The 18,774-nt window shown below is 43.2% G+C and overlaps 1 protein-coding gene across 1 annotated transcript in view; it reads right to left on the bottom strand.

Moving 5' to 3' along the window:
* Positions 1-18,774, bottom strand: part of LOC139646550 (protein diaphanous homolog 3-like) — a 213,607-nt gene that overhangs the window by 54,019 nt on the left and 140,814 nt on the right. Inside the window, 2 exon segments of the mRNA XM_071522452.1 lie at positions 6,209-6,344; positions 15,444-15,608. Of these exon segments, the coding sequence (XP_071378553.1) occupies positions 6,209-6,344; positions 15,444-15,608 (301 nt within the window).

The following is an 18,774-nucleotide window of genomic DNA, read 5'->3' on the forward strand; positions in this document are numbered from 1 at the left end:
CATGAGGCCTGCTAACCCTACAGTTGATCTCTTCTCCCTTTCCTGCATACCGCACAGCCCCACGGTGGGTTCTGGTCTCTCCTCCCCTACAAACACTGTCAGTCATCTCCGCAGTGCACGATCCCCTCCACAGCAAACCCTCCTCCACTCTAAAGCTCCAGTATCCAGGGCACAGGGTCCCCAGGGTGGTGGGCTGCTGTTGTACCAGAACCCTACGCCAAGTTACAACTGCACACACACAAATGGTGGCTATATTATGGCCTACTTCCTTGCCTGCCCGACTGCTGGTGCTATGTGTGCATGTGTTGGGCTTTTCATTCGCAAGAGTTGTACTCCTTCTCTGGTTGATATGGGCCTAGTTCTTCATCATTACGCAGAGCAGAGAGGCAGCAAGCATTTCTGAGGAAAACCAACGCTCCTCGACGTCCAAATATGTCTCTACTGCTGTGGCAATTCATCACAGGCAGCAAGCTTTACACTCCCCACAACACACACACACACACACACACACACAGACACGCGTACACAAAAATACAGACGCACACACAGAAAACAAGCAAAAAGAGCAGATCAATCTGTCGCAACCTGCAGTGTGTGCCTTAGTGTGTAGTACTCCGTTTGACTCCAACCCACAAGAACATAAAACACTCTCTGAGCCTCAGGAGGCGAGAAAAAAACGAAACCGACTCAGATCTCCCGACTCAGGATTATATGGGAGCACAAACAGTCCAATTTTACACATCAATCAGAGGCACCTCAGACAGGCAGAGACAGAAAACTGCTTTATAGAACGGAGACAAGAGGTGCTTTCAGACAGCCCAACACTGAGAATCATGACACATATTTATATACTTACACCCACATGCCCACAGAGAGATCATAGACATGTCAGTTCACATGGGTAGTAATGGAGAAGAAGAAATGGCAAAACCAGGAATATTAGTCAAACTAGTAGCTGTGAAATGGGTTTGAAACAGTGACTCGGCTCGCGAAAGGTGGTGTTGAGGAGGACATGGAGATAGAACATAAAGGAAAAAGAGGAGCAGGACAATGAAGAGTGGTATTCCAGCTTTCACAGTACTGATTGGTGCTTTGATGTGCACAATTTGCCTGCCTCTTTCTATTCTGCTGCTTCTGGGACCAGAGCTCTCATGACAGGTGTGCAGTGTGCACAGAGACTTTCTGCTTTAACTTTCACAAAAATGAAGACACCCTCGTAAAACAGTCTAGGCCTCTCTGATGTCTATTTAAAGACTAGTAAGAGTTCAGTGTCTGCCTTGTGTTCACGTCCTCTTGATTGCTGCTCTACAGTCAACTCCAAGTCCCAAGTTTCACCAGTGAAAGAAAGTAGCAATTGAGTAGAATAAGCTCCACTGTGAAGTGTCTTGGGTATTTGTCCTCCACTTTGAAAAACCCCCAAAACAAAACAAAACAAAAAAAGAACAGGCTCGTCGAACAAGGAGGTAAACAAAAACAGAGGGGTGTCTTTCAAACCAGGAAAACAAAAGAAACAACGCAAGGAGTGGAATCAAGGGAGAGCTGGACCTCCACCTCTGGGAATAGTATGTACTTATCCAGTTATCCTCCTGTCTGGAGTGAAACTTCAATCACCATCTATTTAATCAGAGCCAGCTCAGAGTGGCGTTTTCCATTGTCTAGACAAACAGGCTGTCTGTGTGTCGATGTCTACCCTCTACTCAGACCAGTGCTAATGCCTCCAGCCACTTCACTCAACAGGATGTGGCACTTATCATCAGGACATTGACCCGGGAGTAACACTGTGTAGCAGAGGTGGGCCTGAGCAAGGCAAGAAATAGGGTCACTTGGGCTGAGACTGAAAAGCCGAGGACAGGAAATGCCAGAGTAAAATGCATGCATGCCTACCACCGTGCTCCATTGACACTTGCAAGGGAAATGGTACAATGGGGCTAATCAACCCCCTCTCTCCCATATTCCACTTTACTGACTCTTTGAGCAGCAAGTAGACAGGTCATTCAGTGGGTGATGAATAGGGGTGCGATGATCGATCGGCCAGTGATCAAAATCAGCGACAAAATTTTCTAAATGCATCATCGGTGATTGACTGGCTGATCAAAAATAAATTTATATATATTTATAAATATATATATATATTTTTTAAATTGCCGTAAAAAGTATGAGCCAAATTTGTGTCAATCAGCAGAATGTTACTATTGTAGCCATGTCATCTGGCACTGAAAGTTCATTTTTGACGTGTTTTGAATTTCACAGCCTATGATCATAGATTCAAAACAGATTTGAAACATATACTGGACAAAAGGCAGCGCCTATGCTGCTGCAATGAAAACTTTTCATGAGCTACCAGTAGCAATAGGTGAGTACGCACCTCAGTCACCAAGCACACACCAGCATGTAATTACTATGTTTGGATAAAACCTATGATTTATTTACATAGGCCAGCTACATGTGATGCAGCCATAAGAACGCTGTTAAAAACAGTGCTTTATTGGAATTGTATTATTTATGCCTGCTGCGCACGTTTACATGATGTGCCGCTATTACTAGAAACTCTGGGTAAAATGCATCGTTTCTATCATTTGGATCAGTGATTGGCCAATCACATTGTTTAAAAATCGGCAAATGATCAGTACATCACTAGTTTTGAAATAAGGCCATTGAAAGCAGAATCCTTTTTGCACATCCCCCACCCGTATGGCCAGTTGTCTATACAAGTAAAAATGCCAGCAACAAATTAGTATAAAACAATCAGGTGAGCATCATTGCAGCATAAACACATCATGCAGAAGGCACTGCCAGTTTGCCCATATAGGAAATAGGAATCACATCTCATATAAGCCACCTCTTCCCCAAAAGATTTCTTTTTCTTTCTTTCGCTCTCTCTCTCACTCTCTCTGATGCCCCTCCTATCTGCTGTTAGCATCTTTGCATGCAGGGGTGCGTCTCTAGCTGTTCTTCTATTTGACGTCTTAATAGTTCATCGCTTGTAGCCATGTAGGGAATGTTAAATAAAGCTCTGATGTGTAATTTGTCGCTCCACAAACATTCCCGCTCCCGGCCTACCCTGGGAGTTAATGCAACAGATTTGTCATACACAAGGCAGGCGCAGCTAGAGGAAGAGGAAAAAAACACCTATTCAATCTGAATTTCAATCTCCATAGGGTTCTATGCAAATGCATGCATGCTGATGCTCTCACTCCCTCAGACTACCAGAAGGCACGGTGCAGCAGACGGAGTCAGGCTGCACATTATCGCGGAGGTAGAAGCTAACTCGGTGGCAGGTGAAGGAGCTGCAGGGAAACAGGTATGAAACTGAGAGAACCTCACAATGAAGGTATGCATAAGTAGGCAAAGCTTGGGCTAAAATTAAACTAAATGTGAGTACCTGTAGCAGGTAGCTAAATTCCATTTCGATCATTTTCTGCCCGAATCCCTTCCCCCTCCCTCCCTTCCTCTGTCTCTCATTGCTGTGCCCTTCAGCATAATGTGGATATGCGGTCTCTCTGGGGCTTTTTAGGGAATTGATGGATAATCAGATGATTACAGAGAAAATCTCCATTGAGGACAATCCTCCCTGACAAACAAAGAGAAAGCTCTTTAGTTAATAAATAGGCTGTGAGAGAGAGAGAGAGAGAGAGAGAGAGAGAGAGAGAGAGAGAGAGAGAGAGAGAGAGAGAGAGAGAGAGAGAGAGAGAGAGAGAGAATCCTGTCCTGGATTGGCAGCACAATGCCAAATCTCAGTCACTCATTCATTTTATCCCAACTATCTGTGTGTGTGTGTGTGTGTGTGTGTGTGTGTGTGTGTGTGGGCGTGTGTGCGCACGCGCGCGTGTGTGTTTGTGCACGCGTGCTTGCATGTGTCAAGTATTGCCAGAAACATCACTTCTTGGGGATGTCAGAGAGTTTCCCTTTAGCTTTATCTTAATTTGAGCGTATCTAAATAAATTTCAAGCTCTAGGCATATTTGTATAAGCCTTTATGACAACATTTGGCTGAAGTTTGTTCTTATAATTTTGTTCTTATTTCTGAACTACTTTTCTGAAATAGAAAAGTTTGAAGTTTGGGAGAAAACCCAACACACACAAGCACAGAGAGAACCAAATACAAGCTGTCATTCTGAGTGAGTGACCGAGCCAAACATGCCAGAATTATTACAATTCATACAAGCACACAAATATGTATGCACACGTGCGCACGCACACACACACACACACACGCTCATAGTTATGTCTGTCTTTCAAAAGCAGCAGATTGGTGGCAGTCCATAATTTTTTGTTGGCTCTAACCTTGGCCCTGGTGTTTTGAGATAACCACAGCATGGCAGAGAGTGACATACACACTACTGGACTAACATATATCACCTATCCACCAGATTCCTGTTGATTAAGCACTACTAGACATGACCCTGCTAAATGCCTACCATCCACAAAAATGGCTTTGGATGAGCTGAGCAGTGTAGAACTTAGCCATTTAGGAAGTCAAAAACTAACACTTGGCATAGTGTGACATTTGCGGGATGTCTGTTATAAGAGATGAAATACTGGGGATCTAAATCTAAACCAGAAGGAAATGGGGGAGGAGTATGGCATTTTTTTTTTAGCCAAGATAGGACTGCCTTTGGCTGGGTGCTATGCCCACAGCAGTACTTTGGCCTGGATGGAGCATGGTGGTTCTCCACTTAGCCTGTAGGGTCTACAGGACTGCTACAGTGGCTGGCATGGTCATGTTAGCTAGATGCTGGTGCCGGGTTGGGACTGCCAAGCTCAGCTGCAGTGCCAACCTTGGCTTTGGACATTGGAAATGGGTCTGGAGGCTGTGCTGTTGAAAAAGTTCCTGGCATCAGCAATGCTCTAAAGAAGAAAAAAAAAAAAAAAAAAAAAAAAGTCTGGCACTTGGCACAAGATGCTCTGGCACAAGGCAGACATTATCTTCTTCATAGCTATGCCTAAATAGAGTTAGCGTTCTAGTTACCTTATCAGTGAGAGTCACAAGTGGTTAAACAGGCCATTTAAGTAGATGCCTTTGTGACAACTCAGCATTCAAACACGCTCTGCAATGTCATTACTTGATGTAAAGTGAAAAGCATTGACATAGTGTGTGATAATGTAATTTCATATCAAAAGATTATCAATTTGACCACCAGCCTTTACTGACTGTTGTGTAATGCTCTGCCAGCTAAATACAAAGAGTGTTAACCCGGCTTATTGGTTGGCAAGGCCGTCCTTCAACCAGTCGATCTAGGTTAAAGCCCTGTGTTGGCAATCATCCATCTTGCTCAAGTGTCCTTGAGCAAGACACTGTGCCTCATGCAGCAACATTCTCTTAAATTGTCTTATATTTTCTCTTAATTTTCTGTTAAGAGAAAAAATAAGAGAAGTTAACTCCAGATGCACCAAACGTTATTAACCATCCGAATCTGCTCTTACCCAGGTGTGCTGAATGATGAATCCCACTTGATCATAAATTTGAGGCGCATGGCCGATTGTTTGTTATTAGCATAGGTAACGCCCCCTAAACACCATATAAGGGCAGGTGTTGTGCCGTGTGCAAATACTCTGGCACATGGCCAAGAATTGGAGAGGCGCTCTTGGCAATCTGAAACGGCTCAGCAGCCATTCATCCATCTCATCAAATAGATCTGTGCGATCTCTAAAAACGCGTTCTCTGTGTAAGGCCTGGATGGCCAAAGCATCTAAGAGCAGTATGAAAGCCATTCAGAAGCTGAACACACGCAATATCATCCTTTCTGTAACTGGGAAACTTAATTTAAGCAAAACCCCTGTGAGATAAATTTGTCAGACATGATAAAAAAACAAGTCTCAACACCTAATGATACTGTCAAAGAGAATTAAATGGGCTAAGTGAAACAAATAGTTCAAGAAAGCTTTGTTTTCATATCGCACAACTGTTAATTTTGAATTGAACTTCCTTCCAACATTACTCAACCATTTGTCCATCAATCCAAATGAGCACACATGCTTTCGAGTAGATGTGAATTAAGTTTCAAAGAGATAAATACTGAATTGTGGAAAAATGGGCACGCCTTCATTTAATGATTATATCGGGTCTTATGCTTGCTTGATAAATGAGAGCCATTGTCTTTAAATGATCTTACACACAATTGGACCCTGGATTGATTTAGCAGACAGCTGCATTTAGAGGGCTTAAAGATGCAAGGGTTGATAAGCAAAGCAGACTGAACAATCTCTACCTGCATTGACCTCCAGCAACCTCTTCTTCTTCTGCTGTCTCTCCTGCTTCTCACGCTCAGCTTTCTCCTTTGCTGCCCGCGCTCTCCTCTGTTTCTCCTCCGCCTCCCTCCTCCTCAGGTTCTCCTTCAGTGCTTGCTGTGGGGGTGAGAGAGAGAGACAGAGAACGATAGAAGGATTGCTAAGTGGGGTAAATTACAGCAGTGTAGGGTCAGTCAGAGGCAGAGGCAGCTGTCAAACCCTGCAGACATCTTCATCAGGACCATTAAAGTCAGATGACGCCTCTCAGGTGCCTTACCACTCCGCTCTCCCCTGACACAAAACGACCAGACACCAGGGACGTCAGAGAAAGAAGGAGAGAGAGAGATGGTAAGAGGAACAGGCCGAGGTGCAACAAAAGAAAAGCTCTCATGCGGTTTTTCTATTTGAGTGTTACAGGCACTTACATTTTACCTAGAAAATGTTCAATTTTCTGTTGTAATTTTCTTGCCACGTTAGCATCCACACAACCTTGTTAAAAGTCTTTAATTATTTTTTCAGTGATGACTCAGCCAATATTGCATCCTCTCATATATTTATCTTCAGTTTTTGTCTTTCCAGTCCATTTCAGACATTAAATATAACATCATCTTTTCAGATATGGACAGCCTGACAAGGTTTTTCCTGTTTTCGAGTAAACAAGTATGTCAAAGAATTATTTTGGCAGACTGCCTCCAACAGAGAGGGAAATGTACATTGAAAAAATGAACTTAATTGGCCTCCATCAATGTCCTTTTTCATTACTCCAATAAAGCTGGCTAAATTATCCCACATAGTGACCTGAAGTGAAATATTTCAAGATTTACCACTGCTTAATTTAATCACCAGATAATAAATTGACCTTGAATAATTTCACTTAATATTTAAAAATCTGAAATACGGCTATGCTTTACAGACTATAAGTTTGAGCGACGCTGATGTGACATTGGTTGTTAAAGTGGATTGTTGCTAAGTTAACTATCTTACGTTAGCTAACAAATCAGTGAGATTTCTCATTACTTTTGCACCCTGGACTGACAGTCAATACTGAGCAAAATATCCTGAGACCCACACATGAACACAACTCATCTGTTGTATAGAGAGGAATTGGCTCAATAATGTTAGCTTAGTAGCAACCTAATGTTAGGACAGCATGCAGCTTTTAAACACATTTTAACATACAGGTTATCTTACAAGAATATAACTACATAATTACTGGTAACTTACTTACCAGTGACAAAATACTGGCCACATTATAAGTGTATTTACTCTCAGGGTCCCAAAGCTTCCCCCTCTTCTACCATGAGCCACTGTCAGCGCCTCTCTCCTTACAGCCTGGATGCACATTTTTCTTCTTAACGGCTCCTTGTTTTGCTCGGGAGCACAAAAAACTGTAATTCATGGTTTTTAAGTTTGTTGGCTGTGAATCGCACCACACAACAGCTTTTACGCATGTTTAATTTGGGAGAGCGGTGCAGTGATTGGGCGTGGCCTATTTTATGCACTGTCTCTATAGAAACAAAAAAAAAGGCAACGTGCAAAGTGGCAACATAAACATGAAGTGAATAGATAAAAAGACACAATGCCAAATGAAATTACAAACACAAGTATCAGGCAATCCTGTGTGTGTGTGTGTGTGTGTGTGTGTGTGTGTGTGTGTGTGTGTGTGTCAGGGTCAGTAAGAGAGCTTCAGCATCACCTGCTGGCTATTGTGTGAGTTTTGTCCAGTTAGTTAACAGCAGGTGGGTTCAACAGCTATGCTAAGTGCAACAGCATGTGACTGCAGCAGGCCATAGCTGCTGAGCTGAACACAGCTTACAGGTGCTGCTATGTGGGAGGCTGTTGATGTCTGCCATACTACCTGCGGATCTATACAAAAACCCACATTTAAAACCACCTGAATATGACAGGCGCTGACGGCATGATTCTAAAGTCAACCGCTGGCTCTTTTTTAAATTGCAGGAATATTTTAGCAGCCTTTCTCCATGTATTTTCCACAGTCTAATCCGTGGGAGGAACAGCACCAACTTACAAGAGAATCTTCCCTACAGAAAACTTCTGTATGAAAGATATGCTAAAATAAGATATATATGATAGATACTGTCTTGTCTTGTATGTACTGTATAATGTATGAACCATATGCATTATGCTGATATTGGTTTGATTGCTTTTCTCTTTATTATTCTGATTTGCATGACTGAAGTTCATCAAGGAAAAAATAAAGGTCTATTGTATTCTATTCCTCTTTTTAAGATAGAATGTAGTTTGACTCAAATGTTCCATGGGGGAATAGCGATTCCTACTCCTTTTCAGGAACTGCCGGTGGTGCAGTGCAACTGGATTTACCATCATTCTTTTTCACCATAGCCACAACTTGCTTGCCGTCTGTGTCCCACAAAGGTGCGACAAATTAGCTCATCCCAATCCCATCAGTCAATTAAGAGTTGCCCTGGATTGTTATGGGCAGAAAAAATTAAACAATCTGTGGATTCTTTTTCTCCCTCCATTTTCACACAACATTAGCCAGGCCTCTCTCCTACTCTGGCACAGCACTGAAACAACATGAAACAAACGGTGCAGATGGGTCTATCTATCGCAAAATTAAAATGTGGCTACTAAGACATGGGGTTTAGCAATATGCATCCAGTGCACCACAAAAATTTGAAAGAGAAAACTTTTGACTGACTACGTGTTGTGCACACAAAACATGGCTAGCCTTGTAATACACAGGCCTTGCAAAATGACTGGGAGCTATCTTATAAGATGCAGTGCGTCTCAATTGCACCCTGACTATCTATCAAGCGTCATCTCTTAGGTAAGGTATCTACTGTAGATTAACCACTGCAGGTACAGGCTCCATAATCTCTGTGCCAGAGGGTTGTTAAACTCACACGGTAGTGTCGATAGCTCCATTATGCCCCAGCTGAAGGAGAGGCTGTGTATGATTTAATAGAGTGCTAGTATGATTGCCACCCTAATCAATAGCCAGGCATTCAGAGCTAGGGAGCCTGGGCTCTTATCAAACCTCCAACTCCTCCTCTCTCTCTCCCCCCCCCCCCGGTCGTTCACAGAGGCCCACTTGACAGGCAGGTCAGTGGAAGAGCGCTCTCACCAAACAAACATGAATGGATACACAGACAAACACACACCGAGAGCGCTGTGTAGTATATCGAGAACTACAGTGGTACAATGAAGTAAAGCGGCAGTCACTTATCGAGGCAAACTGACAACCTCTCATTAACTCTGCGTACAACTGACCACTGTTGGAAGCGATATAGCTGATCTGAATTCAAAATGGTTCAGTGCAGTCGATTCAGCGTCAACAAACCACTTGAGTTATAGAGCATCGACAACTCGACTAAACATGGATTTCCACTGGATGTTTCACTCCACTGCACTGTGACCTTGTCCCCTCACTGGACAAAATCTTTATTTCTTTTTTTTAATAACAGCCCCTCTGGAAGGATAAAGAAAACAGGGAGGTTGTGTGTACACAGAAACCCAAACTGAAGTCTGTGAGCCACTTAGCAAGCATATATTATAAACAACACTCATTTAATTGCATTCACAAACAATAGTAGCCAACAACACTGGTGAGTACTAGTCAGCAGGACTGGAGAATTTCAAGGGGTGTGGATTGATGATTTCATGAAATCTACCACTGAGAGGAATCCCACACACCGATAGCTAGAGGAGGCTGGAGGTGGGAAATGGGGCTGAATAACAATCCATCTCCTGGAGAAAGGAGAAGGTGGGGGAGGGGAGGGGAGGTGGGGGTGGGGAGACAGGCAGAAACAATCTGTCTAGTGATGGGGAGGTCCTGCTAGCATCTCTTCAGTAGCATCACCTTATCTGGACAAGGGGAGAAGAGAGGACTGAAGGAGGAGAGGAGAGGAGAGGAGAGGAGAGGAGAGGAGAGGAGAGGAGAGGAGAGGAGAGGAGAGGAGAGGAGAGGAGAGGAGAGGAATGCCTAACTGACTGAGAGTTACATTAAAGCTGTACAGAATTTTTTTTAAAACTATTTTTAAATGAAACCATCTCCTCCATAAAATTAACTTTGATTTGATGGAACGACTGTGTCGGTTGCTCGTGGCAACCACTGATTCACAAATGACTATGTTCTTAATGGGCACCCAATCTGGTAAATTACGGGGAGAGAGAACGAGAAAAAGAAAAGGGGAGAGCAAGAGGATTGACGTATAATACATTTTCAATAAGGGACAACTAAGTGATTCCAGGTTACAAGCAGACAGCTGTGATGGATACCTAATGTGAAATTCGTCAAAACTCTGATGCCCCTTCCCCTTTTCTCTATCAAGGCAGCTCTCTCATTAAAAAGTCAACATCAATTACTTAAACAGCATTTAAACCTAGATTCATTACAACACTCAAGCAAACCTGTCTCCAATCTAAACTCAAGCCACTTTTCTACACACAGCAATCTAGTTAGTGGTGAAATCAGTGTGGTTTACAACAGTCTCATAGACTGGACTGTTGATTACATTTATGAGAAAATACATCTGCAAACAACTAAACAGCTTATAGAAGATATATGATTAGCTTCTAATTTCTGTTGATAAAAGAAAAAAAGGTAAAATCACAAGATGCCATGAAGTAAGTCTATTGCAGGTCTACATGACAGCTGGACTATGAAATGAACAATTGCAGATCAATACTAATATAGAACGTTTTGAAGTTTAAGTTAAGGTTTAAATTTGTTTTATTCAAAATAAGATTTGTGTGTCAGATGTTTTCAATAGTGTGGGTATGCAGATCTATGGGATGTGTCTGTAGAGAGGCAAAATGACATCTTGTTCAGAACTGGACCCTTACTACTCCCAGCAGCCCAGGAAAAACAATGATTAGTCGATAGTGGGTCAATACAACAAGTGGGCTTGTTTAAGCAAGGATCACTCTCACACTCCACAAAGAGAATGGAGCAGGAAAAGGAGCAGATGAAGAACATTAAGTAAAGAAAGCCTTGTGTTCTAACAGAGATCACAGCCAGAAGACAAACTGCCATTCTGTCTCCCATATGGTATTAGATCCAATCAGCAATAGAAGTAAAATAGAATAAAAGCATGCTGCTGTGCACAAAGACTGCATAAAAAAAATCTGTTTAAGCACAGGCAGGACTGGTTTGATTTTTTTTCCAAAACTAAACTCAAGAAGGAGATAATTGTAAGAATTTTCTAACCATCTAAAAATGTGAAGAATCAAAAGGAAAGTGGATAGTGAAGGATAGTCTTGGAAAGTTTGGAAATGGAATAGGGTGAAAGGTCACAGAATGCAGTGAGTTTCGTCTTCCAACAAAACTCCCGTTTTTACAGTAATATGGAGCTGAAGGGGGAGAGAGAGAGAGAGAGAGAGAGAGAGGAGAGAGAGAGAGAGAGAGAGAGAGAGAGAGAGAGAGAGAGAGCGAGCGAGAGAGAGAGAGAGCGAGAGCGAGAGCGAGAGAGAGAGATTTTCCTGAGCTCCCTGAGGAAAATGCCCTCCACTCTCCTCCATCACTGCAGGTCTGCTCCCTCCCTCCTCCTCTCCTGGATGTCCGCCATTAGACACGCTCAATTGGATTCCTGTCAGATCTGCGGCCTCGCCCTGGGTCTCCTTCCTACGGGTGACTGAGCAGGGTGTGTGAGTGTGTGTGTGTGTGTGTGTGAGTGAGAGAGAGAGAGAGAGAGCTAAGCAACTTTCCCTAAAAAATTGCCAACACAAAATGACATACGCACGGGAACACACACACACACAGAGTTCAAGGCTCAGCTCGCTCCAGGCAGTGGTCTAGAGAGAGCACGCTCCTATTAGCATGGGCCTTGGCACAGCAGGGTAAATGCTGACACAGATTTGACCGCGAGGTTACGACGTTGAGATTTACTGTGTGCCTGCGTTCACTGACCTAGCCTTGGCTTCGCCCCGAGATGTGTCTGTGTGATGTGACCATTTGAATGAATTGCTGAGAACGTAAGCTGCCTACACCTTGACCGACCACAGGGGAATAAATAGCTACCTTGGGCATTTTGACTACATAATGCTAGTCTTTATAACACCTGGCCTGTTCACCCTTCAGAGGCGGTGTCATTAACTGTGCTACGGTTGGTTGGAAGACAAACACTGCTGCACAGCACTAGCCTACACCGCCAAGCTCAAAAGACAGGGGATTCACAGCTACGATATGTAACTTTTGTGACATTAAAATAACAATACATAAATGGGATACATTATACATTATCAGTCTATGTCTTTGACCCTGTGTGTATATGGCTAAATCAACCGGTTTGCCTGAAACTGGCTTTCCAATGATGTTCGGGACATTTTGGGATGTATACAATTTGATTTAGGCGTGTATCGTATGGGCACAGCTACTGGTGAGCTGGGATGTGGCTATCAAAGTGAGGCTAGTGGCAACAGCGAAGTAAGAAACAAAGGAACAGCCAAGCTAAATGCAGAGACCATTTGACCAAGAACATGAGTGAACATCACCGTAGCTTTTTTAAATTTTTTTTTCTTTTTTTTTTCTTATTGCTGATTGCCTGTGGTGGCTTCACAGATGATAACATAAAGTAGACAGCTGATCAAAATGAGTGACAAGTGTCGGGGTGTGAAACTGACCAACTGAGGGAGCAGAGGGCAGGACTAACAATACACTTCCCGTCTCAAGGTGAAAAGTTGCATATTGTAGTGTAAAGGATGATACACTGGTTAAAGCTGTATAATAATAATGTGATCCTTTATTGATCGCTGTAGGGAAATTCTCAGCAAGGTGGCCACTTGCCAACATGGGGGCTTGAACCTGGGCTCTCTGCTTGAAGAGAACATGCCAATATGAACTGCTGAAATACCTTCCTCACAGCTAACACTTTGGTTAGATTTTTGCCAATAACACATGTCTGGACAGCTTAGAAAACACTGCTCTCTTTAGAAGTGACACAATAGTTAGTTGAGTGCCAGGGCATCTGTACAGAGGTGTGACAGTATACTATTACTGTGCCATACTATGTCTCAACAGTGACATGCCCATTCATAGACTATTTTTATCAGACATTACTGCCAAAACAGCTGGCTGCAGACCTATTTAAACATTGGAGGACTATTTTCTCAGACACTGGGGAAGCTATACATTGCCCAAGCCTAATCCTTGCTAGATTTTTTAGCCTCTCTGTCAAGCAACCGGCTTATCTAAGACATAAGACAAGGATCTTCCTTTTCTAGCTTTCTTTTATCCGTCATTCCATCTGTGTCTGGACCTGAAATGGCAGCGTGTGTGTGTGTGTGTGTGTGTGTGTATGTGCACGTGCACGTAGGGAGGGATTTCTGGTAACTGGTGCATTTGGAGCCAAACACCCACCCCATCCGGCCTATGAAGTCAGGCACTCATCAATGTCACTCAGAGGAGATACTGTACACTGTTCTACTCTCTGAGAACACACAGAGAGACAGGGACGGACAAACACGCACACACGCACGCACGTACGCACGCACGCACACACACACACACACACACACACACACACACACACAAACACACACACACAGCCATTACTCACTCGCTTCTCAACAGTTTGAGATTCTCACACAAAAGTTTCTCTGAGTCAGTTGACTGTAATTGTGTGATGCGGCACTAAATTGATGGACAGCACAGCCGGATCGATTAAGGATGTGGTGACATTTAGGGCAAGTGGCGATGCCATACTCTGCAGCATGAACTGTACATAATGTTCTGACAGGATCTCTGAAGGAAAATCAGACAAAAACATCAAAGGCATTCACACATACAATCCATATATCTGGCCCCGCTGAACAGTGAAGGTGGAGAAAGGGGGGATTTAGAGAAAGAGGGAGAGAGAGAGAGGTTGACTGCCGTTGCAGCATTGGCATTCTAACAGCAACCTTTGTGCTCAGGTTGATTTACCATTAATTTCACCATTTTTGATTATGAAATAATTTCATATAATAAAAAGAATGAGATTTGTCTTATCATTATGGCAGTCAAGTGGAAAATAACTTTCCATTTCAAATGGCTTTTCATAAAAAGGGCTGACTTTACTGTCAGAATACTGAGCCTGATCTATAGAACAGGAATGAGGCAGTAGACAAAAACACAGACAAAACACTCTCTTCTCTAGCACTTTCCCTCACACAGACACATGTGGACAGACACACAGCTTTGGTGTACAAGAAAATCTAAAGCAGAACTAAGGAGTGAGCAGTAAAAAAAAAAAAAGCCAAAGAGGCATGAAATCCATTTTTGTGTGTAGTAGATGTCAGTTGGGCGCAGGGCAGGGACTCCAGTAGGCTAATTAGCTACTATTATCTGTCGCGCCCAGTGGCCTGTGCCGCTAATCCTGCTGATTAAACACAGTGGGTCTCCGCAGCTTCACCGAGTAGCACCAGACTGATAAGGCCATGGAGCTCACTGATGACATAGCTGTCTGGGTGGGACTGAACTAGATGGGACTGGCTCTGTTCTGCTCCCACAGGACACTAATATGGCAAATCTTATTGATGTTAAGATACTGTCTTGATACAGGCAGTGGGTGGAAGCAACTCAGGTTTAAAACAGTTACCAAACATCTGTCATTTGGTCTGAGAGGTTTACTGCAATACAGACTTCGCAAACCCAACATCATACATTAAATGAACTAGCCTACATTTTACTAGACCTAATCTTATCACTGGTATTCAGGGTAACAAACTGTTGCTAGTTAGTGCGCCTAAGCAACACTGTATCACTTCTCAAGGGCATCTGACCTTTAAGTGTTAGCATGGCATCAGAGCGTATGATGTACTGGGGACACATGGATGATTTTGCGATCTCATTTAACAGATAAGTTGGTCAATGGGACAATCTTCCCAAAACTGTGTTTCTTTTAACTACAAGTGAATAAATATCTAGTAAAATTACGTAATGGAAGCAATGTTTCTATAGCAATGCAACTGCGGGTAAATAAATTTTAGGACAGGTGTGAAAACTCCATGTCATATTTGGGTTGAAATGTCACTGTAGTCTTGGCCAATCAGGAAGCATGATCAGAGTTACCTGTTGATAAGACTAAGCTGAGAGGCTGAGTGGGGACAGAGACACTGGGAAATGGCACTAAGTGGCCGCATTTCAATCAAATGTAAGCATATAAGATGTTTTTTTTATTTTCTATTTTCCAAACTGCATGCTCAGAAACACAAGAGTGTCCACTCTTTCTCTTTCACTCGCTCTATACTCACGGTGAACATGGAGCGGAAGTTGCTGAGATCAGTGAACAGCTCCTCCACAGAGGTCTTCTTGGGGTCAACGGCAAAGTACTCCACCATGTTCTGGTACAGCGTCTCCATGTTGCCGTGCATGATCACCAGCTTGCCGTACTGCTCCCGCGCACACTTGCTGAAGCTGTGAGGGCCGGAGTCAAGGCCAACAACACATCCCTCAGACATTACAGCATAAGAAGAAAATATTGAGATCGGTTTCACATCAAGTGTTACTGAAGTGTTGCTGGATGTGTACTCCCCTATTTCAAAGCAGTACAGGAGGGGTAGAACACAGTGAAAATGTTCTTACTTGTTGCTATAAGGCTCTCCACACGACCACATCTGCCCAGGGCTGGAGAGCACACTGTGAGTGGTAGACTGTGGAGCTGGCAGTGGGAGCTCCTATACTGTCAGTCAGATTACTGCTACAGTGTGTTCACTGCCATGACCCCCTGCAGTCTACAGCATCTGTGACTCACGTCTGGCTGCTGGAGAACTGTGTGTGTGTGTGTGTGCGTGTACTGTAATTGTGTGCACACACGTACACGCACACACACAGTATAAACCAATACATTCTGTTCTGCTGTCAGAAATGGACAGGTTTCATAAAAACAAACACACACACAGATATACAGAAACATAAAGGTGAGAAATCCTTTGAAGAAGATGAAAGTCTAGCATCCACAATGGAGTGAATAGGTTACTAAGGATATGAAGAACGAGCAAATCAATAGATACATAGAAGGGCAAAGAAAAAAGAGAATACTTGGAAGTCAAAGGGAGGAAACTAATGTTGGAAACAAAATCAAAGAACTCAACTCATTAAGCACCACTGTCATTTTTGCCAAACTGACTAATAGGATTACTGTGCTCTGAAAAAAATAGCAGTGCATATTTGAGATTCTTTGTAACCTTGCCTCTGCTTAATGTTATGATACACTATGTAGAGATGGTAGAATAAGGGAGAGTATGACTAAGATGAATATGTACATGGTATGCACCATGAGTCTGCTTAGCCACCAGGATGGCCTATACACAGTAGCTACATATTAACACTTGGTTGTTCTCAAAGGCTGAGCACACAGATAGTGATGAGTAATATTTGCTGGACCAGGCAACTGAAGTGGTTCCATATATGCTTTACTGCATGAGTATACACACACACACACACACACACATACAAATCTAGCAAAGAATACTGATTTTAAGCTTGCCTGTACTGTAGGCCCACCCAAAAACTGACCTGCATGGAAGACAGCTAAGAGCTACCCCTTGTTAAACGTGAAGGACAGCTCACTCTGTGTGTGTGTGTGTCTGTGTGTGTGTGTGTGTATAAAGACAAATAGGCAGCGGTTATGTCAACATAGAGCTGGAGAGGTGTCAATGTCAGGGCAAAGGAAGGGAAAGCACTAGATCACATGCTATGTACTACCTGGGCTCAGTCAAGCATACTGTAAGCTGGCGCACACACACACACACACACACACACACACACACACACACACACACACACACACTCACACTCAGACTGAGAGACATGCTTGTGCTCACAGCAAAAAGAGTCAAAGGTTGACCGGAGAGAGACAGAGGGAGAGAGAGGGAGACAAACAGCACATGTGAAAACCCAGTGAGGTCAAAGTTACAATCATGAAATATTTTATACAACTCTCATCAGAGTGATGTTACTTTGGTTTGATGTGACCTTAACTAGCAATCCTGTTGATGAAGGCTGTGCCAAAAATCCTTGTTTCATAGGAGATAACAGGCAAAAACATTGTGTGTGTGTGTGTGTGTGCGTGCGTGCGTGCCTGTGTGGTAGCGCTTGTGTGGGCAGCCTCTCTGGCCCCTATTGTGCCCCTACATTATAGCTCAATTGATGGGCCTATTTGCTGTCTGGCCCCAGTTGAATCTGGCTGGGGCTGGGACTACCTATTCACAGCTGGGTAAATGCTGTTCAATAGGTGCTGCTCCCAGATTGACTTGTCAGTAGTTCCATCCAAGCCAGGGGCTTGGGGAGAGAGGCATGAGAGAGGCCAGAGCGGGTGATAGAAAAAGAGAGGGAAAAAAAAAAGAAGAGATAGTTGAGAGCCACGGCAGATAAGTATCGTGGAGTGCAAAGTATCTCTCCTCCTCTTATTCCCTCTCTCCTGGCTTCTGCTCTCCTCCACTGCAATGGTCCACTGCACTTCATTCTCAAGTATCCCTGTTGGTTTCTTACTTGTTTTTTTGCCTCACTTCCATCATCTTTCCTTTCTCTCCATCGTCTCGTCTCTTAGCTCATTTCCCATCTTGTGTTTGGGCTTCATTCGTTCCTCCTCCTTCTGTCTCTTTCCTGTTCTGACCTGCATGCTCTACAAGCTTTGCTCACATTCAGATGTGTTACACAACACTAACAATACAGTAACAGTATAGGCAAGTGGTCCATGAAGTCAAAATGACATTTTGTTTGACTGCAATCACATTTACACCGTTTTTAATTGACCTGTGTAATCAGTCACTGCGATGCACACTCTGTGTAACTTGCATAACTCTGTCTGCATTTTCTTATTAGACGTATAAACTCAGCTCAGATTTCCATTTTCATATTTCATGAGGTCTTTAATCAGTCTTTTTTGCAAGAGACCCGGAATAGGAAAGCAGAGCAGTGAGAGACAAAGCTGTCAAACCCATTCTCAGTCCACCTTCTTGGGTTGCACTCAGCTCAGGTCCTGAGATAACTACTACAGCACGAGCCGTCAGTGCCCCAGTCCCGGCACCAGCCCCAGGGCTACTGATCAAAACTACATGAGGGAGGCCAGGTGCAGGGTATATTATTGAACACACACTTACACACCTGGTCTGAGACAGACCTGTCAACCTGATCCACTAAGGACTACCTCACAGGACAGTGAATAATTAACAGTGCTGCCATACACAGATCTGGATAGCTGTCAAGTATGTACCTGGATATCCAGAGAGGGCACTGAAACAGTAATAAGAAAGTGTGAGTTTGTGTGTATGAGATTGTATATTTATGTGTTGTTTTAAAGAGTTATCTGGAATCTTACAAACAAAACAAAGTCTGACAATGGAAGAACAGATCCAATATTGTGTTTTATCTGGCTACATCAAGGAACACAGCCTAAAAACACACAATCATGACAGAAATAGTGAGACAGAAGGAGAGTGAAAGAAAGAGGGAGGCAGCTAAGAGTATTTAATGGTGTAAAAGGTTAATAAAGAGTGTTTGGTTGAATGTTTTAAAAAATCAAGTTCCTTTCTTTTACACCAGTACTCGGTACAGCTATGATGTTAAGCCACTCCAACCTGC

Source organism: Centroberyx affinis, unplaced genomic scaffold, assembly GCF_046629955.1.
Source record: "Centroberyx affinis isolate AG114_WGS23_722 - 3 ecotype Tasmania unplaced genomic scaffold, CSIRO-AGI_Caff_v1 ptg000992l_1, whole genome shotgun sequence".
Taxonomy (NCBI): domain Eukaryota; kingdom Metazoa; phylum Chordata; class Actinopteri; order Beryciformes; family Berycidae; genus Centroberyx; species Centroberyx affinis.